The sequence below is a fragment of the Tursiops truncatus genome, chromosome 1 (genome assembly GCF_011762595.2).
Source record: "Tursiops truncatus isolate mTurTru1 chromosome 1, mTurTru1.mat.Y, whole genome shotgun sequence".
Lineage (NCBI taxonomy): Eukaryota > Metazoa > Chordata > Mammalia > Artiodactyla > Delphinidae > Tursiops > Tursiops truncatus.
This window is the reverse complement of record NC_047034.1, coordinates 161515853-161541205: the sequence shown is the minus strand read 5'-3', so window position 1 is coordinate 161541205 and position 25353 is coordinate 161515853. Positions and strand designations below refer to the sequence as shown.

General features: G+C 40.6%; 1 protein-coding gene across 9 annotated transcripts in view; it reads left to right on the top strand.

The window, feature by feature from the left end:
- The window catches only part of GMEB1 (glucocorticoid modulatory element binding protein 1), a 31824-nt gene extending 6668 nt beyond the window's left edge, over positions 1-25156 (top strand). For 3 of the 9 annotated variants that reach the window (XM_019938294.3, XM_033839428.2, XM_019938292.3), the window contains 9 exons: positions 161-318; positions 7150-7262; positions 8033-8157; positions 9200-9303; positions 11456-11613; positions 13495-13626; positions 14981-15118; positions 19159-19281; positions 21830-25156. In XM_019938294.3, coding sequence (XP_019793853.1) covers positions 191-318; positions 7150-7262; positions 8033-8157; positions 9200-9303; positions 11456-11613; positions 13495-13626; positions 14981-15118; positions 19159-19281; positions 21830-22530 — 1722 coding nt within the window. In that variant the 5' untranslated portion in view covers positions 161-190 and the 3' untranslated portion in view covers positions 22531-25156. Of the gene's footprint in view, positions 1-160; positions 319-5211; positions 5402-7149; positions 7263-8032; positions 8158-9199; positions 9304-11455; positions 11614-13494; positions 13627-14980; positions 15119-19158; positions 19282-21829 lie in introns of those variants that run through there. The other 6 variants (XM_033839439.2, XM_019938293.3, XM_073793293.1 and 3 more) reach the window with 5 other exon arrangements.
- The last annotated feature ends 197 nt before the right edge of the window (positions 25157-25353 follow it).

Sequence of the window (25353 nt, the reverse complement as noted above, 5' to 3'; positions counted from 1 at the left end):
AGAGCCTATGTCAGCCCCTTCTCACAGTTCCCATCTTTTTCAGAGGACCATGATCTGCAGGATGCCCTGGGAATTAATAGTTATTATCTTGGTGTTCCTTTCCTATGGTTGCCATCTTTTCAAACCAGACAAAGTTACTGGTGCTTCTTGTTTCTGACAGCAGCTCCAGCTATCTGACTTCATGTGAAAGATGGCTAATGCGGAAGTGAGTGTCCCAGTGGGGGATGTGGTTGTGGTACCCACTGAAGGAAATGAAGGGGAGAATGCTGAAGATACCAAAACCCAAGTGATCTTGCAGTTACAGCCTGTGCAACAAGGGTAAGTGACTAGAGATTTGAATATTTTGAAAAATTTGGGAGGTTCAAAGAGTGAGGAAATTATAACTTTAAGGTGATTTAGCATAATGGAACATTCAACATCAAACTCTCAGAGCTAAGTTTTCATCTCTATAATGTATTGTGTGCTATATTTGTCATTCAGTACTTACTACAACAGTTTGCTGTTTCCTTATCTCTCTCCGTCTTCTCTACTGTGAGTTCCTTGGGGGTAAGTTACATGGTTCCCTCATCTTACTTATCCACACTGTTTAGCACAAGGCCTTGGTACATGTTTACCAAAAGACAGTGTATTTAGAGTCAGAGGAGACTAGGCAACTGTAAAATTATTCCTACCAGAAGTTCTCTGGACCCTCGTGGATGGGCAAATTACTAAGCTTAGTCTATCAAAAAAATATTTATCAACCACCTACGATTATACAACGTATTTCAAAGGTGTTGAAAGAAATATAGCACATGGTTCCAACCATCATGGAGCTTGTAGTCTAGTTGTGCAAGGCAAAAATACATGTTTATAAATAAAGAGATCACTTACATGGCAAAACCTAAGAAGTGCAGAGTGGCATGGTTAGGATGTGCTTTTGAATTCAGAGGATCACTGTGAATTTGAAAGAAGATATAAGATTTTTTGGTGGTCTTGAAAGTTAAATGGGAACTAGATCTGCAGAGGGAAGCGGGGGGTAGTTATTTAAAATAATTTTTTTTTATTTTTAAAGTTTTTTTTTTGGTCAAATATAGTTTTTTTTGGTTTTTGGTTTTTTTTGGCTTTGCCGCGTGGCACGTGGGATCTTAGTTCCCTGACTAGGGGTGGAACCCGTGCCCCCTGCATTAGAAGCATGGAGTCTTAACCACTGGACTGCCAGGGAAGTCCCAGGGGGGTAGTTATTTTATTTTGGGGAATGTATAAAAGATTCTTCAAGGATCAGAAGTGTTCTTGGGCAAACATATACAGTTGGCCCTCTGTATCTGTAGGTTCCGCATCCACAGATTCAACCAACCTTGGATAAAAAATATTAAAAAAAGAAAAAAATCCAGAAAGTTTGAAAAAGCAAAATTGAATTTGCCACATGAAAGCAACTATTTACATAACATTTACATTGTATTAGATTTTATAAGTAATCTAGAGATGATTTAAAGTATATGGGAGGGACTTCCCTGGTGACTCAGTGGTTAAGAATCTACCTGCCAATGCAGGGGACACAGCTTCGCTCCCTGGTCTGGGAAGATCCCACATGCTGTGGAGCAACTAAGCCTGTACGCCACAACTACTGAGCCTGCACTCTAGAGGCTGCGAGCCACAACTACTGAGCCCGTGCACCACAACTACTGAAGCCCGTGTGCCCTAGAGCCCACGTGCTGCAACTACTTAGCCTGTGCTCTAGAGCTCACGAGCCACAACTACTAAGCCCATGGGCCACTGTAGGGCGCGGTCAGCTAACTGCCACGCAGCAGGAAGCTGAAGTAAGCTGAGTCATCCTTCCTGTGGCCACTGCGCTTGCGCTAAGTATACTAATGAGGTTTTAAAGTAGCGACCTATCCGATGCTGGCTCACAAGTCGCACCATCGGCGAAGGCCAATCACAGAGCGACACATGTTCTTAATCCCTATATAAGCAGACTGCTATAGGATTGCGGCGTCTTCCTTCCATCTTTTCTTTAACCAAGCTGTGCTCCAATAAAGTGTGATACGAGAAGAATCTTGCGTGTGGCGACTCGTCATTCTGCTGGTCGGAGGCGGCTCGCCGCAGGCCACAACTACTGAAGCCCGCTTGCTCTAGGGCCCGCGTGGCACAGCTACCTAGCCTGTGTGTTGCAAATACTGAAGCCACGTGCCTAGAGCCTGTGCTCCGCAACAAGAGAAGCAACTGCAATGAGAAGCCTGTGCACCTCAATGAAGAGTAGCCCCTGCTCGCCACAACTAGAGAAAGCCCATGCACAGCAATGAAGACCTAACACAGCCAAAAATAAAATAAAAAATTTTAATAAAAAATTTAAAAAATAAAGTATATGGGAGGATGTGTGTACGTTATATACAAATATTCAGTACTATGCCATTTTATAAGGGACTTGAACATCTGTGGATTTTGGTATTTGCAGGGAGGTCCTAGAAGCAATCCCCCACTGACACCAAGGGATGGCTGTAATCCAGTTCCAGTCTACTAAGTAATGCACCTTGCCTTAAAAATTTCTGGAGAAAAACAGTTAACCTATCTTGATAATTTAAAAAGCTTTTTAGTATAGGAAATTTTAAATATACCCCAAAATAAAGAAAATATAATGAACCCCCGTGTAAGCATCCATCACCCAGCTTCAACAGTTATCAACGCATGGCCAGTCCTTTCTTTTTTTTTTCACATGGCCAGTCTTATTTCATCTCTACATCCACCCACTCCTGAATTTTTTTGAAGCAAATCCCAGACATTAGTATGTATCTGTAAAAGATAAGGACTTTTTAGTTTTTAAAATATAAACATAGTTTGCTGACATTTCTGAATATTGTTGAGCATAAAGGAAATATTCTAAGGTCTATAAGGGAAAGTTGATATAAATAATGCCTAACATATAACCTATAGAGTGGTTTAAATTTTTATTGGCACCAACAGATTATGCATGCTTATTCAAACTCATTTGTTTGGGAATTTTGTTTGATACACATACACATACTTGTAGTTGTTACCTTTTGAAGTAGGGTAACATCAGGAAGAATTAAAGGGCAGGTTCTTTAGTTCTCTGCAGCTTTATTTTCTTTTTCTTTTTCATTTTTTTTTTTTTTAGAACTTATTTTCTTATGGAGTCATCATTTCTTCTGTCTTTCCTAAAGTACTCCAGTTGTCATTTGTCCTATCCCCAGTAGAGACAGAAGAAACTTCTCTGCTACTTAGAGACTTAATTCTTTTGAAGATTTGGTTCCACTTATTTTTCTGTTTGTCTTTTTTATTTTCCAAATGATATTGCCTTTTCTGGAAACCTCTCATTGCTTGCTTAGGTAGAGGATCTTTGTACAACATATATTGACTCCCCACTCCACTGTTTACACTGAATTTTAGTGCATGAGCTAGTGAATAAACATTTTGAGGTATTGCATTCTTTTTTTTTGAGGTATTGCATTTTGAGATGCCTGTCAGTTGATTTTTCTAGTTGTATTATTTTATTATTTGAATATTTTATTGCATTTTAGCCTCATTTTATAAAAATGAGCAGGGTACAAAAGCAGTGATTCTAGTGATAAGAAATACTGGTCTCATGATTTTAATACACTTGAGACAAAGATGGAAATCATCAGGTGTCAGTCTTCAGCCTCATCACACTTAACCTGCTTGGCTACAGTTCAAGTATTTCATAATAATACTAGATTGGTTTTTTTCTTTTTATAAATTTATTTATTTTTGGCTGTGTTGGGTCTTCAATACTGCACGCGGGCTTTCTCTAGTTGCGGCGAGCGGGGGCTACTCTTTGTTTTGGTGCGTAGGCTTCTCATTGCAGTGGCTTCTTTTGTTGTGGAGCATGGGCTCTAGGTGCGTGGGCTTCAGTAGTTGCGGCATGCAGGCTCAGTAGTTGCGGCATGCAGGCTCAGTAGTTGCATGGGCTTAGTTGCTTCGCGGCATATAGAATCTTCCCGGACCAGGGATGGAACCCGTGTCCCCTGTATTGGCAGGCGGATTCTTAACCACTGTGCCACCAGGGAAGTCCCTAGATTGGTTTTGAAATATGTCCACATTCAACTTTTTAAAAAAAACATAGATACTGAGGTACTCAGGTACTAAGATACTAAGAAGACTTTTAATTCTGGGGGTTTTTCAACAAAGAAGGCTTGTTCAGCCTATGCTTTCTCTTTAAAAACAAAAAAAGATGGTTATTAACTTTTTCAAATAAAACCTTTAAAACATACTTAAAAAGTCCTCAGGAGGAATGAAGGTACTAAGATTCCATCACCATTCTTGGCTTTCTAATTCATTTTGGATTCATAACAGAGTTTTTAACAATGAGATCAGGGACTGGTGATTTTAGTATTACATAAATTTACTCAGTGTGCTGAGTGGAATAGTTCAATTTGAGGAGTAGTGACCTTACTTTCCTTATCATGCTCATATCCCTCCCTAGTAGTAAGTTTTTTTTTTTTTTTTTTCCCGCGCTACGTGGGCCTCTCACTGTTGTGGCCTCTCCCGCTCCGGACGCGCAGGCTCAGCGGCCATGGCCCACGGGCCTAGCCGCTCCGCGGCATGTGGGATCTTCCCAGACCGGGGCATGAACCCGTGTCCCCTGCGTCGGCAGGCGGACTCTCAACCACTGCGCCACCAGGGAAGCCCCCTAGTAGTAAGTTTAAGGCCTTAGGAAGCTGTATAAACTCTTTCAGATCTGTAGGGTACCCATTAGTTTATGTAATAATCCCACATTCCATTCAATTAATCAGAATATCTTTCCTTGTCATTCAAGATAAAAAGAACTTAACTCTGTGGATTTTCAGTTTTCAGTGAATTAGAATACAATGATGTAGACTTAACTTTAAAACTCTAGTAAACATAATTTTACCTCACTTCGATGATTCATAAGGTATGTCGGTATCTCATAACGCCTTAACATTTTAAACATATTTTATGATTTTTTACCATAATCATAGTAGGTATAGAGAATTAGGCTAAATCCATCACTATCCTGAGTTACTTTAGAAAGATTTTCCCTGATAAAATCTTGTTTGACCGTAAAAATATAGACTATTCCCTGACTTCCCACCCCAAGTGCAATTTTCCGGTTGTTGAAATTATGTATAGACAAGAATTTATTCTTTTAAAGAATTTTGCACATACTGGTCAAGTTAGAATGAGCTTATCAAATTTACTTGAAGCAGTGGTTTTTTTTTTTTTTTGGCCACGTTGCAGCTTGCCAGATCTTAGTTCCCTGACCAGGGATCGAACCTGGGCCCCTGGCAGTGAGAGCGCCGTGTCCTAACCACTGGACTACCACGGAATTCCAGAAGCAGCAGTTTCTCATGTGTATCACATTCCTCATTCATTTACCGGTCATTTATTATGTGCTGTGCCATGTTCCAGTTAGCACACGACATGCCAGGTATACAAAATGAATAAAATGTAATCTCTGCTCTCAGGGACATTTTTTTTTTTTTTTTTGCACGTGGCTTGCGGGATCTCAGCTTGAACCCGGGCCATGGTAGTGAAAGCCTGGACTCCTAACGACTAGGCCACCAGGGAACTCCCTCTCAGGGACCTTTTTAGACTATGCCCAAGGAGAGAGAGAGACAGGTAAACAAGTATATAGTATGAAGTGTTATAGTTGTTGTGACTAAAGTACAGTTGCATCACAAAGGAGGAAGTGGGTGATTATACTGGAGGATTGAGATGGAAGGAAAAGCATCATACAGGCTACTCATTAAAAAACAAAAGATGGGGAAGGATGTTCTGGGAAGAGGGAGAAGAGCAAAAATAGACGGTGTAAAAGAAGGTGGCAATTTTGGGAACTACAAATAGTTTGTTATGATTGGGGCTTGGATTGTCTGGTGGGATTTGGTGAGAGATGAAACCAGGGGCCAGATCTTGGAGGGACTTAAATATGATATTAAGGATTTGGGTCTTTATTTTAGCAGCATGGAGAGGATTCTTGAAGGGTTTGGAGGAGGGTGTTACATGATCACTGTGGAAGGAATATAGAAGATCAGGTAGATGCAAGGAGACCAGTTCAGACTAGAGATGATGCAGCCTGAATTAAGGCGGTAGTAGTGGAAATAGACAGGGAGGATGGCTGGTGTTAAGGAGATGCATCTGGCAGGACTTGGTGACTATGTGGGAGTTGAGGAGGAGGAAAAGGGAGAAATTCAGTGTAATTCCCAGGCTTCTGTTTTAGGCTGCTGTGTGCTGTGTGGTGCCATTACAAGGACGGGGAATATAGGAAGAAGAGTAGTTTGGGAGGTGGGAGAGGAAAGAGAACTTGGTTATTTTAGACATAATGAATTCAATAAAGTCCTATGGGATATCCAAATGTATTTATTTATTTAGCAGTTAATTGTGTCCTGGTGTGGAATTCAGAAGGGAGGTCTGTGCTAGAGGTGTCACCATGCAGGTGGCTAATCACTGATGCAAAGGAGATTATTCAGGCAGTGCTTTAGGGTAGCAAGTGCAATAATTAACATGTTAGGTTTATTATGGAAATTGAACAAAGGATGTCAATGTATCATGTTAGGTATTCTGAGCCCATTTCTTAGAAGGTTGAAACGTTTTGGAGAGAGATTTTCCTTAAGTGGTACCTCTAGTTACTGCTAGTTACTTTGGGCATAATGGCTCTCTTACTTTTTTTTTTTTTAACGAGGTTCTGCTCATGTCTGTAGTTTGATTATGGTGACTTAAAAAATGCTAAAGTGTAAAAATGACTAAAGTTCCTAGATTCCGACAAGGGACATCAATTCTGTGGTCAGCAGGTTCTTCCTGGTTTGAACTAACAGTATTACTTTTTAGTCTTATTTGGATAAATCTACAATGTGACTTAATCTTATACTTGAAGCAGCACTTTATGTCATGAGCTTTTAAAGTTAGGAAGGGAAAAGTCTGGTGTAGAAGAGTAGCAAGTGGCGGTGTAAATACAGTAGCAAGAGGAACTTTCCTTTGGGGTGAGGAAAGTTGTTGATTCATTTCCATGGTAGTAGCTGCTAAGCAGTCCCGGGCAGCTTAGAATTTAAATACATTGGGGCACTAGTCAAAGCACTAACATCGAGTTGTAAAGTATATTATTTTATTCCTTTTGAGATAGATTAAAACAAATTTTTTAACCCCATGCTGTGAATATTAATTTTTTCATGATTTATGTAGTTTGTTTATCGATGGACACTTTTACAACAGGATTTATGAAGCCGGATCCGAGAACAACACGGCAGTTGTGGCAGTAGAAACTCACACGATACACAAAATTGAAGAAGGGATTGGTAAGTCTTTTTGTTGTTCTAGTACTTTTTTTTTTGGCCGTACCTCGAGGTATGCAGAACCCGTGCCCCCTGCGGTGGAAGCGGGGAGTCTTAACCACTGGACCACCAGGGAAACCCTGTTGTAGTACTTTTGACCTTAGCTTCCTTGGTTGAGATTTCTTGCCTCTTGTGCCTTATTTTCCCCCCTTACCCAGTGCTGTAGCCATCAATCTGATGATGGCACATCTAGAGACACCGCTGCCTAAGATGCTAGGGCTGTCCGTTGATGTTTAACGTGAATTTGCTAGGGTTGCTGAAAAGATTTTTCATCAATAGAAATCCCTCAAAGAAATTGGAGCCTCAAGGTTGAACTCTGTCATTAGGGAAGTTGCTGATGAGGTGTTGATTGTAAGGCAGTGAGTGGAAAGAAACTGAAGTTAGACAAACCTGAGTTTAAATCCCACGTTCTCACTGCTTAGCTGTGTGTCCTTGGGAAAGTCCCTTCACCTTTCTGAGTCCTACACAGGGACAATAGGAAACAATCACTGCCTCACAGGATTGTTTTAAGAACTAAAAAAGATTAAGTCTATAAAAGCACACAGCACAGCGTCTGGCACATAGTGGGAGCTTGGTAAGAGAGCTGTTATGCCAAACTTCTTCCAGAAGATTCCTAAACAGTACCAACCAGTGTGAACTATTAGCCCCTCAGAGGAACCAGGAGACTAGAGATTCTGAATTAAGCTTTGGGGAAGAGTGTTTGATAAATAAATGATATTTTTTCCATTTTCAAGATGCAAGCACTATAGAAGCAAATGAGGATATGGAAATTGCTTACCCCATAACTTGTGGGGAGAGCAAAGCCATTCTCCTTTGGAAGAAGTTTGTATGCCCAGGAATAAATGTAAAGTGTGTCAAGGTAATTGTCTTTTCTCCTTGCTGGGGCCTATTTTGGGTCTCCTTGTTTTCAAAGGGTATGGTTTTAGTGCCTCTTCTCTCTCTTCCACCATGTCAATGTTTTTAATTTTGTGGTGTCCCTTTGTGTCACAGTAAAAAAAAAAAAAAAAAAATAGGGACTTTAGAGTGAATTTGACCTGGATTCAAGTCCCACCAGAATATAAGTCCTTTGAGAGCTGAGAATTTGTCTATCTTGTTCACCATTGTATCCCCAACACATAGAATAGGGCTTGGCATATTTATCAGTAAATATTTGTTGAATGAATGGAGTCCCATCTCTATCACTGACTAGCTAGGTGACCTTGATCAAGTTATTTAATATTTCAGAGCCTCATATGTTAAAATACAAATAATTATATACACACACAGTAAGGTTGCTAGAAGAGGAAGTGAGATCATATATGTAAAATGCCTTACACTGGTGTGTAATTTGGTAGAGTTTATTAAAAATTATTACTGATAAAAATAAGTAATCTTCATGAGAGCACAATATGGAAATAATTGCTTATTCTGTCTCCACTGGTAGCCACAGCTGACCTATGTAGATAGTAGTCACCATCAGTGGCATCATCCTAGAATCATTAAGAATTACAGAGCTTTGAGGCTTTGCAGTGCTGTTGGTTTCTACCATCCTTATTCTTTCTACCAGATCCTGAATTTTGTCATTAGGGCTGGATAGATTACTTCAGTTTAAATAGCCTTTGCAACATTGGACCTGTCTGCTTGATTCAGGGCATAAATGGATTTTAGATCCTAATCAGTATATTAATCTCTGACCCTCCTTGTGTCTTCTGTAGCTTCGTACCAGGACAGGGCACTGTGTCCAGAGAAGGATCATCTTCTCTAGCACAATAGGGTGGGAGGATGGAGAATACAAGGCTATGACTAAAGATGTCTGTCATTTGGGTATTTTTTGTTCATAACAAGTAGAGTTATGTCTTTCTTTCCCTCTTGGCCTGCCTAAATTAACATTGGATTATTTTGGACTTTACTTTTTACATTAGTTTAATGATCAGTTGATCAGCCCCAAGCATTTTGTTCATCTGGCTGGCAAGTCCACCCTGAAGGACTGGAAGAGAGCTATTCGTCTGGGTGGAATCATGCTCAGGTGAGCTCTGATAGCAAGTTCATACCTTTCAGCTGACTGTGGGGCACTTAATCATGGTGGAATCCAGAGAATCCAGTCTTCTTAATTTGAATTTTTATTCTGTCTGAAGGATTGGCTTAAACAATCCATGTATTATTTGACCTTCATCAACTTGTTCTTAAAATCCCTGTGAGAGAAGAAAAATTGAATCAAATTGACTCTTCCCAGCATCTAGGACAAATTCTTCTGATGTCAGAATGTTGGGCAGGATCTTCTCTGGGCAGAGAAGCTCAGGAGTAGATGACAGTCCAGCTTGAGATCACTCAGCATAGGCAGAGCTAAGCCTGGTGCTAAGAAAGCTTGACAACAACGGAGATGTGGGCTGATGGACAAATCCTGGGATAATCTGGTAGAGTAGAAGGGTGCTGTTTGTAAGTAACAATTATGCACAGCGAATGCAATCCTTGCCGTCACTGTACCATTGAAATAAACTTTATTTGTTTTTAAAAAATATTTATTTATTTACTTAGGCTGCGCCTGGTCTTAGTTGCGGCGTGCAGACTCTTAGTTGCGGCATGCATATGGGATCTAGTTCCCCAACCAGGGATCGAACCCGGGCCCCCTGCATTGGCAGCGTGGAGTCTTACCCACTGCACCACCAGGGAAGTCCCAGAAATAAACTTTAGAATGTATAGTATCCCCACTCCCATCTCTTTATGCAGCAAGTTTATCATTGTAATCCACCCCACTCCTCGGTGAAATTAACATTAGTTGGTGTTTCTTGAGCACTCAACTATTGATAGAAAATTTAAAAATGTGGTTAAGAATTAAAATTTCCCCACAGAACATGTATCATGAGCCTTAAAAACCTCTTACCTTTTGTCTTTAATTTTTTTAAGGAATCTGTCTTAAGAGAAATCTATAGTGCTTGTAGAGATTCAAGTATAAAAGTGTTCATTGCAACATAATTTATGATGGTGAAAATTACAGTCTGCTTTAATATACAATCAGGGTATATCTAAAGTAAATTATGGCTCATCTAAATGTATATGAGTTTATACTATGGGGCATTATGAGGTCATTAAAATATTTCTAAAGAGTTTTTACATGGAAAATGCTTATGATGTAATGTAAGGAAGAAAACAAAATGTAATATCAATTAATATAGTTGTTTTAAAAAACACACATATGTAAGTAAATTTAGTAGAAAAAATATGCTGAAATGTTGATATGATCTCTGTGTTGGATATTTTTTTAAAGAGCAGTTGTTTTCTTTATAGTTTTCTGTATTTTCCACAGAAAATGTTTTTTTCTTTACGTATGATTTTTATAGTCAGAGGCATAATTAAAAAAATTTCATTCCAGATGATTTGTGTGCATTAATCAGTAGTTGAATGAAATTGGGGGTGAATACCTTTAACTTTCTTTTTTTTTTTTTTGTTCTTGGCTTGTTTTACTTGCCCAGAAAAACAAGTGTATGCCAACTTTCCCCAAATGTAAAAGACTCAGAGTGTCTAAAAAATCTTTAGTGAAAGCCAAGTAACATTATAACATAGAGTTTACTGTAATTAAAATACCTCATGGCTTTGCTCATGGCCTATAATAGCGTCTTGTGAATCTAGTTATAAGGACATTTTATAGTGGGGGTTTAGTATAATCAACTTTGCTCTGTATTTATAGGAGAGTTATCTCTTTTTTTTTTTTTAAAGGAAAGAAATGTGCTGAAGTTTTATGTCTCCAGAAGTGGCAACAGATCTTGCTGGTCTACAAGTACTAATACATCAGAATCTAATCACAAAATTCTAATCCCCCTGTGGCATTTCTCATTTGTGCTGGGATATGAGTTAGTCTTTTCCTCTTTTGGGCTTTGTTTCAGTGAGATTCTATGGGGAAATTTAGCTATTGTCAGGAGTATATGTCTAAAACTTAGTGATAACGGGAAATACAAGAGAGTACTCATAATGAGTAGAGGAAGGAGGGAAGAGGAGTACTTGTAAATGTGGGCAGGACCAATGAACATTTTATAGCCCCAATTAGAATTTCTGCAACCTAATGACTTTTAATACTATTAGGTTTCATTAACATATAGAAGGGACTCAGCAACTTTGTCTCTATTTGTCCCTTCAAGATGAAGTGCAGGCTGAATTGGTACTTCTTGTCTCTCTTTGCACAGGAAAATGATGGACTCTGGACAGATTGATTTTTACCAACATGACAAGGTTTGCTCCAATACCTGCAGAAGCACCAAATTTGATCTTCTGATCAGCAGTGCAAGAGCTCCAGTGCCAGGACAGCAGACAAGTGTGGTGCAGACACCCACTTCGGCCGATGGTAGGGGGTAGGAAACCACCTGAAAACCCACTGTGTTTTTCAGTAGCACTTTTCCCCTCATTTCTTCTTTGTGTTTCTTTTTTCAATTCTCGAGAGCGTTAATGTAAGGTATGGTAATCTTGGGTGGGAGTCCATGCTTTAGAAAGAACTCTCTTTGTTTTCTCCCAAATGATTCCTATTGGCCAGACCTCCTTCCTTGTTTCTTTATTACAGTGCATGGTAAACGTTAGAAAGGTGATCCAAATAATGCTTATTTAACAGTCTCACTTTGGTGCCACTTGACATATCTTTGAAATCAGATTGTTTTAAAAATCCTTTGCTCTTCTAGTGGCAAGGCAAGCGGGTGGATTAGAACGGAGAACGGGTTTTCAGCTGTTGAACTGAGATGTATCAAAGACAGTGTGTCATTGGCTGGGCTGGACTCTGGAGACTGCTGTAAGGATCAAAGAGCTCTGTCTGTAAGGAATTCAGATAAGCAAGCTGAGGCTTCTTCACAAATGAGATAGGATGGGCACACACTTAACTTCAGTATTGTTGAGCTTGGGACAAGGGCTCTCTAGGAAAGATATAGCCGTATGAGGTTATTATTAAGGATTTAGTTCAGCTGGAGACTTAGCACAGCTAAAATTCCTAGATAGAATATGTCTAAACTACTTCCAGGAGGCTTATAAATACGCCTGACAGAGACACAAGAACGCTAAAGGATGTAAGGGAAGTATTGTGCTTTAAAAATGACTTATCAAGGTTTCTTTTGGTCAGTCCTAATGTTCTGTGAGTAACCACTGGGTGAGTAGAAGCCAAATTTCTTGGAACCTAAGTTCCTTTCAGGAAAGTGTACAATATCTAGCAGTTTGAATATTTGGTGGTGTGACACTTTCACTTGAAAAGTGAAAAATGCTGTGAAACTATCTACTTCCTTTTCATTTTGCCGAAACTTCTTTACTTGATCATCCATATTGATATTACTTGTTTGCTTGATTATTGATATCCTTCAATGCGGAGAGTCCACACTTGTCTATATTTCTGTCTGGATCAGTTTGATTTTTCTCAATTCTCTTTGTTTAAAACCTTATTATAAAATTGATAGCAGTAGTTTTTTCCTCTGTGAATCTGCTATTCATGGATCTCTTATCTGATTTATTTTGGTCTCATTTCTCTTGCTTTCTTTTACATAGCCTGATAAATAAATTACAGCAACTTCATGAATTCTAGATGGTTAGTATCAAACATGCTTGTAGTAGGGCTCTTGACTATAATTTTCTTTTAAATTATTTCAAGTCCTCCTCATCCTCACCAAGTCTGGGGCCTGCAGCCTGGCAATCGTGCCCACCTTCTGTCTCTTTCGAAAACATAACTGCTCAGAAAGCAGATTGCTCTTTTGTGATTTTGTAAGTTATCTTTCACTTTCTTTTTTTATTTATTTATTTATTTATTTTTATTTATTTATTTTTGCGGTATGCAGGCCTCTCACTGTTGTGGCCTCTCCCGTTGCGGAGCACAGGCTCCGGACGCGCAGGCTCAGCGGCCATGGCTCACGGGCCCAGCCGCTCCGCGGCATGTGGGATCTTCCCGGACTGGGGCACGAACCCGCGTCCCCTGCATCAGCAGGCGGACTCTCAACCACTGCGCCACCAGGGAGGCCCCTATCTTTCACTTTCTATTCAGAGTAAGAAGAAAGCATTTTCTTTTGCAAGGCAGGTTTTATTTAGGAAATCCAATATTCATCCTGGATTACCTAGGATTCTAGTTTTTAAATATAGGGACATGCAGGCAAAAGGTTAGAAAGTTAAATAACAGGATCTCTTTGGCTGTCTGAGATAGAGGATAGTTGTGACTTTTTCATAAAATTCACGGGCCTTCCCTCTAATGGACTGCTTTTAGGTAGCATCACACAGATTGCCATCTCAGAAGAGAGCATGGAAGAGGCAGGGCTGGAATGGAACTCGGCTCTCACTGCTGCTGTCAGCATGGCCACAGAGGAGGGCATGAAGAAAGACTCAGAGGAAATTTCAGGTACTTTCTATGGGGCTCAGATTTCTTGTAAGGTTTTGTGACTCTTATCACCATTACGATTATGGACACAGAAGGCCTCTTCATTACTTGTGCTGGTTTTTCTTGTGCATATTAATACTAATTACAGCTGCAAACACCTTATTTTAATCCAAGCAATAGCCCTGTAAAGTCAGATTTTATGAAGCAATTGAGACTCAGAAAGGGTCAGCACCCTGCCTAAGACCAGTCACACAACTAATAATTCAGCTGTTTAACTGAATTCATCTGTTTAACTCTGAAGTCCATGCTTTTTATCCTGTCACACTGACTCCAACTTTGGCCCATTTGTTAGAGAAACCAAGCTGCAAGACGTTAGAAGAAAAAATTAGGTAGCAGGTGGTGTAGAGGATGGTGATTAATGATGATTCACTTAGAGGGGACAGGAGAAGCTTCACATCATCCTTCATTCATTAATTTATTTAACAAATATTTATTGCTGCCTGTTTTTAGCTGGTACTGTTGCTAGATCTAGATAGATGAAAAGACATAGCTTCTGCCCCCAGGGAGCTTATAACCCCACCTATTCAACTGTTTTATTGTTTTTTGGTTTTTTTTTTTAAATATTTATTTATTTTGGCTGCGCCGGGTCTTAGTTGCGGCACGTGGGATCTTCGTTGCAGCATGTGGACTTCTTAGTTGCAGCATGTGAACTCTTAGTTGCGGCATGCATGCGGGATCTAGTTCCCCGACCAGGATTAAACCCAAACCCCCCTGCATTGGGAGCATGGAGTCTTACCCACTGGACCACCAGGGAAGTCCCTTTATTTTGGTTTTTTAAGTATAGGATTAGAGGGAGTATATCTTTAACTTAATTTAATTTCTTTATTACTTAACATTTAAAATATTATGTATTATTTAATTTTAAATTAAATTATTTAAATAAATGCTTTAGTATTTATTAAATATTTAATTTAATATTTTTATTGGTGGAAGATACCTGTTCCCTGTAGCCAGAGGCATGACAAATTGAGGCAATTATCACAAGTCCCTATTTTGCTGCAGAGTTCAAATAATTAGATACCAACTCAGGGAGGCAGCTAGTGTTCCAAAGGCTTTTTTTCTTTTCCCAGAAATAGCCCAATAAGAAATCATTTTGAGGGGGGTTCCTTGGTTGCCTAGTGGTTAGGATTCTGGGCTTTCACTGTTGTGGCCCGTTTTCAATCTCTGGTCAGGGAACTGAGATCCTACAAGCTGCGCAGCACGGAAAAAAAAAATCATTTTGAATCAAAATAATTTTGAATTTAACATTGAAGAGATATGCTTAAGTATATGTAGTGTCCCTTGTTTACCCTCTGTCTTATCCCTCTTTTGCCAGAGGACACTTTGATGTTCTGGAAAGGAATAGCTGATGTAGGACTGATGGAAGAGGTTGTCTGCAATATACAGAAGGAAATAGAGGAGCTACTCAGGGGAGTTCAGCAGCGGCTTATCCAGGCTCCCTTCCAGGTCACAGGTAAACACACTAATCCCAACAATAGCGGTCATTGTAGGCAGATCATGTTAGCCTCATGAAACACTGAGGTATAGGTATTATTATCCTCATTTTACAGAATAGGAAACTAAGGCTCATAAAAAGTTACTATCCAAAGTTCGTAACTAGGGCTTTTTATTTTGAATTGTAAAATTTTTTTTTTTATTGAGGTATAGTTGATTTACAATATTGTGTTAGTTTCAGGTGTACAGCGAAGTGATTCAGTTATATATATGTGTGTGTGTGTGTGTGTGTGTGTGTGTGTGTGTGTTTTTAAATTTATTTTTATTTAATTTATTTTATTTTTGGCTGTGTTGGGTCTTCGTTGCTGCACGCGGGCATTCTCTAGTTGCGGCGAGTGGGGCTACTCTTTGTTGTGGTGCGCGGACTTCTCATTGTGGTGGCTTCTCTTGTTGCGGAGCATAGGCTCTAGGCGTGTGGGCTTCAGTAGTTGTGGCACGTGGGCTTCAGTAGTTTTGGCTCATGGGCTCTAGAGCGCAGGCTCAGTAGTCGTGGCACACGGGCTTAGTTGCTCCACGGCATGTGGGATCTTCCCGGACCAGGGCTTGAACCCGTGTCCCCTGCAATTTCAGGCGGATTCTTAACTACTGTGCCACCAGGGAAGCTCCTATGTGTATTTTTTCAAATTATTTTCCATTATAGGTTATTAGAAGATATTGAATATAGTTCCCTGTGCTATACAGTAGATCCTTGTTGCTTATGTATTTTATACATAGTAGTGTGTATCTGTTAATCCCATACTCCTAATTTATCCCTTCCTCACTTCCCCTTTGGTAACCATAAGTTTTTTTTCTATGTCTGTGAGTCTGTTTCTGTTTTGTAAATAAATTCATTTGTATTATTTTTTGCTTCCACATGTAAGTGTAATTTGTCTTTCTCTTACTTAGTATGTTATTCTCTAGGTCCATCCACCTTGCTGCAAATGGCAATATTTCATTCTGTTTTTATAGCTAAGTAATATTCCTTTGGATATGTATACCACATCTTCTCTGTCCATTCATCTGATTGATGGACACTTAGGTTGCTTCCATGTCTTGGTTACTGTAAATTGTAAATTGCTGCTATGAACACTGGAGTGCGTGTATCTTTTCAAGTTAGAGTTTTCATCTTTTCTGGATATATGCCCAGGAGTGGGATTACTGGATCATATATGGTAGCTCTATTTTTAGCATAACTAGGTTTTGAACTCAGGTCTGGCATTGCTTTTTCCACAGGTAATTTTTGCCTTGTAAATGGTGCCAGAAAGCAATCTCTCTCTCTCTCTCTCTCGATATAGATACAAAGTAGATATATAGAGTCTGAAAATTGGAGAAATCCACCTGGTTTTAGACAGTTCTCATATTCTGTTAGTTTAAAGCCTCCAGAACGATTGTCTGCATTCCAGGCAGAGGGAACAAAGATCTTGAAGTTACAATGAACCTGGTGGGTTCAAAGAATTAGAGAAGCACTGACGTGGCTCCAGTGGACTAAGTAATGGAGAGAGTGGTAGGTGATGAGGTTGCACAGGAGCAGAGGGGACAGTTTAAATAAGCTTTGGTCAGAACTTTGGGTTTTATTTTAAGGTGATGGTAAGCCATCATAGTGATTTTGAGCAGGGGAGTAAAGTGATCAGATATATTTATATATTTTTAATATAGTTTTTAAATTTTTATATCTTTTTTTTTTTTTTTTTTTTTTTTTTTTTTTTTTTGCGGTATGCTGGTCTCTCACTGTTGTGGCCTCTCCTGTTGCGGAGCACAGGCTCCAGACGCACAGGCTCCAGACGCACAGGCTCAGCGGCCATGGCTCACGGGCCCAGCCGCTCCGTGGCATGTGGGATCTTCCCGGACCGGGGCACGAACCCGTGTCCCCTGCATTGGCAGGCAGACGCTCAACCACTGCGCCACCAGGGAAGCCCTATATGTTTTTTTTTTTTTTTTTTTTTTTTTTTTTTTTTGGTACGTGGGCCTCTCACTGTTGTGGCCTCTCCCGTTGCGGAGCACAGGCTCCGGACGTGCAGGCTCAGCGGCCATGGCTCATGGGCCCAGCCGCTCCGCGGCATGTGGGCTCTTCGGGACTGGGGCACGAACCCGTGTCCCCTGCATCAGCAGGCGGACTCTCAACCACTGCGCCACCAGGGAAGCCCTAATTTTTATATCTTTAATGGAAGCAAACTCATTAATATTTTCAAGATTATTTCTTCACTTGTTTGTAATTGAGTTATCACGTTTGACAATTTCTAATGACCCCATGACAGTCTTAACTAATTTAAAAAATTTTTATTTTATTTATTTATTTATTTTTGGCTGTGTTGGGTCTTCGTTGCTGCACGTGGGGTTTCTCTAGTTTGCGGCAAGCAGGGGCTACTCTTCGTTGCAGTGTGTGGGCTTCTCATTGTGGTGGCTTCCCTTGTTGCGGAGCACAGGCTCTAGGCACACGGGCTTAGTTGCTCCGCAGCATGTGGGATCTTCCCAGACCAGGAATCGAACCTGTCCCCTGCATTGGCAGACGGATTCTTAACCACTGCACCACCAGGGAAGTCCCTCAGATTTATTTATATTTTTAAAAGATCACTGTGGTTGCTGTGGGGAGAATAGATTATATGGGGCAAGAGTAGAAACAAGAAGACCAGTTGGGAAACTCTTGAAGGAATTAGTCCAGGCAAGAGATGATGGTAGCGTGGATTAGAGTGGGTAGTGGTAGACCTGGGAAGAAGGGATCATATTGGGCTTATATTTTGAATGTGGAACTGACAAGTCTTGCTGATGGATTGGATGTAGGGTGAAAAAGAAAGAAATCCAGGATGACTCATATATTTTTGGTCTGAGCTGTGAGCAGTGGTAAAATTTCCTGAGATGAAGACCACTGGGAGAAGAAATCAGAATTGGTTTTTGACTTGTTTAGTTGAGATGCTTATGAGGGCTTCAAATGGAGAAGTCATTTGGCTCAACAGAAGTATTAATCTGTAATGCAGGAAAGAGGTCTGGGCTGGAGATCTACATGTGGAAATTCTTAGCATGTCCATGATATTCAAAACCATGGAACTGGATGAGACAACTGTAGAAGAGAGTTGTAGGTGGAAAAGTGGTCTGAGTTAAGGAAGTAATGACCAGTTACTGACAGCTCTTTCAAGAAGTTTTGTTTAAAGGGGAACAGAGGGACTTCCCCTGGAGGTCCAGTGGTTAGGGCTCCGTGCTTCCACTGCAGGGGGCACGGGTTCAATCCCTGGTCAGAGAACTAAGATCTTACATGCCGCGTGGTGCAGCCCCCCCACAAAAAAAATAATAATAATAAAGGGGAACAGAGATAATACTATTAATAATATTGCATGTCATTTCCCATGTTTGGCACTTAAAATATGATGTTTCTAATCTTCATATCTATCTTGCAGAGTAAGTATTATTAGTCGCATTTGTTTCAGATGAGAAAACTAAGGACGGAAATGACTTACCCAAGGTCACACAGATAGGCAACATCAAAACCAAGGTTCAAACTTAGCTCTGTCTAGTAGAATGACCATATTTTCTAAGACAAGTCAGAACCTATAACCAGATGCAAGATTTTTTTCCTTATTTTTGTATTTATTTATATGGAAACATGTATAAAGATATAACAATTAAATAATAATTAGTTACACATGTGATAAATCTTTGTTAAAATATTTTGAAAATGCTATTAGTATTCTAATTTCTGGATTGGTTTTTTTTTTTTCCCTATTTTTTTTTTTTTTTTTTTTTTTTGCTGTACATGGGCCTTTCACTGTTGTGGCCTCTCCCGTTGTGGAGCACAGGCTCCGGACGCACAGGCTCAGCGGCCATGGCTTACGGGCCCAGCCGCTCCGCAGCATGTGGGATCTTCCCGGACCGGGGCACGAACCCGTGTCCCCTGCATCGGCAGGCGGACTCACAACCACTGCGCCACCAGGGAAGCCCGGGATTGTTTTATATTTATAAGCAGCACAATAGGGAGTTGGTGGAACATTTCTGTTTTAACTGGACAGACATGTCTTTTGTTTTAAATAGATGCTGCTGTTCTCAACAATGTAGCACATACATTTGGCCTAATGGACACAGTCAAGAAGGTTTTAGACAACAGAAGGAACCAAGTAGAGCAGGGAGAAGAGCAGTTTCTCTATACTCTGACAGGTATGTGTAACTTCTCTCTTTTCTTAGGTGATATTATACTAATATCCTTGAGTCTTGCCATTCCTTTGTTGACTTCTGTTGGGACTGGATTGGCTTGCTTCTTCTTTCTTTCCTTCCTTCCTCCCTTCCTCTGTCCTTTCTTCCTTCTCTCTCTGTCTCTCTTTCTGTCTCTCTCTCTCTCTTTCTTTCTTTCACCTCACATAGTATCAGATTTGGCTTTTTCTTTGTACATAGTCCTAGGTGAGGTGGAGTGGTGGGAAGCAGAGGAAGCACAAAGGAAAAGAAAAGAAAGCCAGCAACATGATCCTCCTTCTATATCTTTGGAGGATTAAGATGTCTGCTAGATCGCTCCATTAGTCCAGTAATATAAGTGGCAGAAGAAAAAAATTGGCCTTTGTCTTTTTTACATTATTAATACTGAGTCTTTTGATATACATTTAGCACTTTCATTATTTCTGGTAATCAGAAATTATGAGCACATGGATAATTTAACTCTTTTTAATAAGTACTTTGTGCTGGTCTCCAAGCTAGGTTTTAGAAATAAAATGTTGAATAAGGTAGCCTCAGTCTCTTGAGGGCTTTCAAGGAACTGAAGGGAAAGCAGACTTAGAAATAAGTGCAAAAAGTAGTCAGTTTTGTAACAGAGGCATATAGCAGGTATAGTGGTGGAACAAAGGGAGTTATCATTTTTACCCAGAAAAGAATCAGGAGAAGCTTTTGGAGGAGGTAAGGCAGTGAAAGATGCAAAACAAGTTGGAGGTATGGATTATCAGTCTTAAATGACATAGAATATATTATAATAGTCGGTCATGAAGACGAGAGGCAAGAAAGATCATTTGGTAAGAGAAGAACAATTTAGGTTGTTTTAAACTTATTTTTATGCCCAGTTTATATTTTAAATTCGGTTTACCAGGTATTCTCAGAGATGCCCTTTTTCATTTGATCTTTCTAGGAATATTATAGGCTGTTTCCTTATTTTACAGATAACCCAGTAGAGGCACAGAGAGGATAAATGATTTGCCTGGGACCACATCACTCCTTGACAGTGAAGCCCAGAGTAGAACTCTGTCTTCTTATTTATAGTCCAATGCTGTCTTCCACCTTGAAACTTTACACCATCTGAAAAATGGTTTTTGTTAGAAATGTAGGCTTCTGGTCCCTTGTCCATATCATTTTAGTTATAACCACAGTGTACATAAAGTTGTGTTTTCTGCTTTTTTCACTGTGACATACTAATATTTTTCCAAGTTGCTACACAGTATTTTACCTAGACGTTCTTTTAAGGATGAATTTAAATTTTCTTCAGTAGCTTATTTTGTTGCAGTGAACTTGTATGAATATAACTTTTCTTCTTATGTTCTCTTAAACTACTTCACAATATGAATACCATTTAAGCTTGAGGTTAAATGGTATTGATAATTTGTTTATGGAGTCTTGTGACCTACTGTCAAATTTTCAAGAAGATTATACCAATTTACATCACAAGTTTGAGCTCACCAACAATGGGCATTGTTTTTTACAATACACCCTGATTTAACTTTTTAAAAATTATAGATTTGGTATCTTGTTTAGGTTCACATTTCTTTGATTACTACTAAAGTTGGAAAAAATGCATTATCTTATAACCGTAAACGGCAATGTTTTAAAGTTTTTGAATGTGTTCTTTATCACTCCCTACTCCTTTTATTCCAAACAAGGAGTTGGCTTGCTCTGGGTGTTCCACAGTGAGCAAGGTGCTCTACAGGTGTGACTGGTTATTTATTGGATGCTTATCAGGTGCTAAGCAATAGAGAAGTTCTGGTGTAGAACCAGACTCACCAGTGGTCATCAAGGTTGGATTGGACCCTTGGGAGAGGGATAGTGATAGATGTATTGGGGTGGAAAAGCCACCAAGTTGACTCTCTGTAACATGCTCTGTAACCGTAAGGAAGTCGCTTTATCTCTCTGGATCTATGTCAAAATGAATGTGTTAGAACTCTTAAGACCTCCTTCAGTTCTGTAATTCTTAGGGACTTCCTCTATAACTTTCTGTAGACTTCTCTGGGGGCTAATGGTAGACTAAAGCCATCTGGGTCACCAGCAAGTGATCCTGCCTTGAAGGACAGTTTGGGAATCACTGCTTTTCAGAGTGGCCATTGTAGCTCCTTTGTGGGTCCATGGCAGTTGCAAAGGGATTATGCAGATATTATTTTCATCTGTAGAGCCAGGCAGGGCATATATAAGCTGGTAGACCAACTGGAGACTTCTTTGGTTTGCATTTTGGTGACAGGTAACAAAATGCCACAGGAGCTTCTAGAGTTGAGCTATAGTAGGATCACAGCACGAAAAGATTCTGAATTATTGACCTGTCTATAATCACACAATGACATGTAGTAACTGGAGGGATTTTAAAGACCATCCAGTCTAGTTTCTTCTTGAAAACAATGAAATGACTTGCCTGAGGCTACATAGTAGCAAAACCAGGGCAAGACCCCAGGTCTCCTCACTCCCAGTTTACTGTTCCCAAGATTATACTTCTCTCCACACAAAGTCTGTCTTTTTTCCATAGACTTGGAACGCCAGTTGGAAGAGCAGAAGAAGCAAGCTCAGGATCACAGGCTGAAATCCCAGACGGTTCAAAATGTGGTATTGATGCCTGTGAGCACTCCTAAGCCTCCCAAAAGACCCCGGCTCCAGCGGCCAGCCTCTACCACCGTCCTGAGCCCTTCTCCTCCTGTCCAGCAGCCTCAGTTCACAGTCATCTCACCCATCACCATCACCCCCGTGGGTCAGTCATTTTCCATGGGCAATATTCCAGTGGCCACCCTCAGCCAGGGCTCCAGTCCTGTGACTGTCCACGCACTTCCTTCTGGCCCTCAGCTCTTCCGTTATGCCACAGTGGTCTCATCTGCCAAGAGCAGCTCACCAGACACAGTGACCATCCACCCTTCATCTAGCCTGGCGCTGCTAAGCTCCACCGCCATGCAGGATGGGAGTACCCTTGGCAACATGACCACCATGGTGAGCCCTGTGGAGTTGGTGGCCATGGAGTCTGGCCTGACCTCAGCCATCCAGGCTGTTGAAAGCACCTCAGAGGATGGGCAGACCATCATTGAGATTGACCCAGCCCCAGACCCAGAGGCTGAGGATACTGAGGGCAAAGCAGTCATTTTGGAGACAGAACTGAGGACTGAGGAGAAAGTCGTGGCTGAGATGGAAGAACACCAGCATCAAGTTCACAATGTGGAGATTGTGGTCTTAGAGGATTAACTGGGGGTCTCGGGGCCAGGAGATATGTTTTGGTTTGGAATTTTAATTATTTGTTTATTTTTATCATTGTCCCACTCATTTCCACATAGGATCCTTTTTTTTAAAAACAAAACCTTGTTGTTGTAACTGAACAGGTTGGGTCCCTTCCACCCCCTCATTGAAAAATGGACAAAACAAGCTGCCCTTCCGAAAGTTGAGAGTAGGTCACTCAATGTCCTAATCCTCTTACACCAAGAAAGTGATTTCTTTTGGGGGAGGCATCAAGATAACCAGAAACCCTATCCAGAAAGCCCTTTCCAGGCTAGTCTGTCTGTGTATGCATGTGGTTTTATTCTCATAAAGGTGCATTGACCAAACCAGGGAACACAAATCTGACCCTGGAAGGCAATCCACTCACACGTGGATGCAGAAGGATACTTTACTCTGTATCCTGGAAGGGGCCCTCAGAGGCCAATGCAAAAGTCTGAAACAAAAGTAAGTTGCACTCTGCTTGGAGGGGAAGGTGGCATACCAGCAGCGGCTTAAAAAGGGAAGTGCTTTGGCCAGGATGGGGCAAGGAAATTATCTTACTTCCAGAAGTGCAACTGATGCCTCTTAATATCTCTGAGGGTTACTACCATGGCTGCCATTTTGAGGCAAGGCCAGTGTTAAGAAGAAGGGTACATTTCCACCGAGCAAGTGGCGTCAGAGGCCTGTGGCTTGGCAGAAATAGAAATCCAGAGATGTCACAGCTGTGCTTTGGGGTTCAGGTTCACCTTGCCCCCCACTTTGTCAAAACACTTACCCTCCTAGTCCATTCATTTGCAAACTGTGTGATGTGGTGTAAATTGCTCTGGTTCTTGGACTGTGGCTGTTCTCGGGGTGGGGCTCCAAGGCCATCATTTTTATTGCATGACTCCAGGAGCAGGAGAGTTCCTCTTCCAGACCAGCTGCCCTTTTTTTGTGGGGCCCTTTTTTGGCTTTGGAACCAAAAGCAGCCATTCATTTGGTGCTTCCTCTGTTCTACCCTCTGTTCCTCAGTGGTTAATGGCATCTGTCTCCTGGATCCCACGCTCTTCAGATTTTTGGCTGATTCAGAGAACAGTGACAGGTGCCTGCCTGCCTTCATCCCCTTTTAGATTCATATATACCATTTATACCACAGATGTTTCTGTGAGATATTGAGCTCATAAAAAAACCTTAGGTTTGGCAACACCCCACCCTATCCCGAGGCACCGACTAGATGTCTCCTCCTGAGCGAGCTGGACTCCCTGGGAAAGAAGCATTGTCTGCAACATTATATTATAGGAAATGTACCAGGAATGTAATAATAATATCTTTTGGGGGGTTATTTTGTTTTCTTCTTTTTTTTTAATGTTTTTGTATATTTAGAGATGGGCCCATTTTCCATGCTGTGATTCCTTCTCTTTGACCATCTTCAGTGTCTGGGGCAAGAGTGGAGTCTGTTTTTTGTTTCTTTGATTGCATTGTTTACTGCACTAGGAAAAATATAGGGAAACTGCAGACAATTTAAAAGAAAAATAGGTCAAAAAAGAAAGCATACACTTTAGGAGTGGGAGAGTTTTTTTTTTTTAATTAAATACAAAACTTTAACCTGTAGTTTCCTTTTTTTTTGAAGGCACCCACCTGAAGCTATGTTTCTTCCAACAGATGTTGGAAACCCTGTTGTTAAGCAAGTGAAAACTGCATCCTGCCATCCCTCAGATAGCTGTGTATAGCTGGAGAAGCCCTCTAACTTGAAAGGGTCAATCTTAAAAGCCTTATGGGTGAGATTTCTGAACCCCATACTGTTGTGGTTTTCAGCTTTAAAATTGGGGTTTTATTTTTCTTTTCAAAATATCTAATAGACATAGCAATCAGTTTAGAACAAACCTTTGGCCCTTTATATATCTTTAGTGAAGGAAGTGGCTTTTATTTCTTGCTTCTTTAGGTTGTCTGTTGGTACATAAACAAAAACAAAATTTCTGCCTAAGCCTAAAACTACTACTTGAACCTAGAAAGGCACAAGTCATCTCTATTGCGGTTTTTAGGGACACTTTTATCTTTCCCAGAGACAAGAGGCTCAAATCAGGACAGAGGAGGAGCCCTGGAGAACACCTACCCACTAGCTCAGGTTCCTTTCTTTCCTCCATCAGAGCTGTTTGGTAGTGTTTTAAAGTAGTGTGAGCGTCATGCTTCCAAAGTCAAGAGATCACCTCCTAAAGACAGAGCCTGTTTACTTTCACTACCTGAATATTCCAGCTGGTGGAAATACATGAGCTTTGTTGTTTTCCTGGTCTTCCAGTAGCCTGTCATTATTGCTAGATGCTATGCACCCATTCTTGAGTGTGGGTTTCCTCACAACCCTGGTCTACATCTCAGACAGGGTGAGGCACATGCAAGACACTGGTATATACACAAGCAGTTACAATGAATCATTCCTCAGGCTGAGTTGGCAGTAGCCATCTAATCTTTCTGTTCATTCATTAAATAAACATTTGTAAGTACCATCTATGTGCCAGGCTTTGTGCTAGGCACTGGCAGTACAGAGATGAAGGCTCAGTCCATGCACTCAAGGGATTCATTCTCCAGAGGTTGTCTGGAGTTAAGAACTATATTTCAATATAATAATTGGTTTCCTTTGTAATGCTATGTATTTTATTTCATGCGTTGATGAACATTGTTCCGAGAGTTGGTCCGTAGGTTTCAGAAGGCTACCAAAGTTACAAAATGGTTAAGCCTTTCTCTAGTGAGATACTGAAATCATCATATTGGGGTAAGTGCAGTGGTAGAGCTATTGGCTGGGAGAAGAGAGAACAAGGGGTCAAGCATCTAACCCAGCTT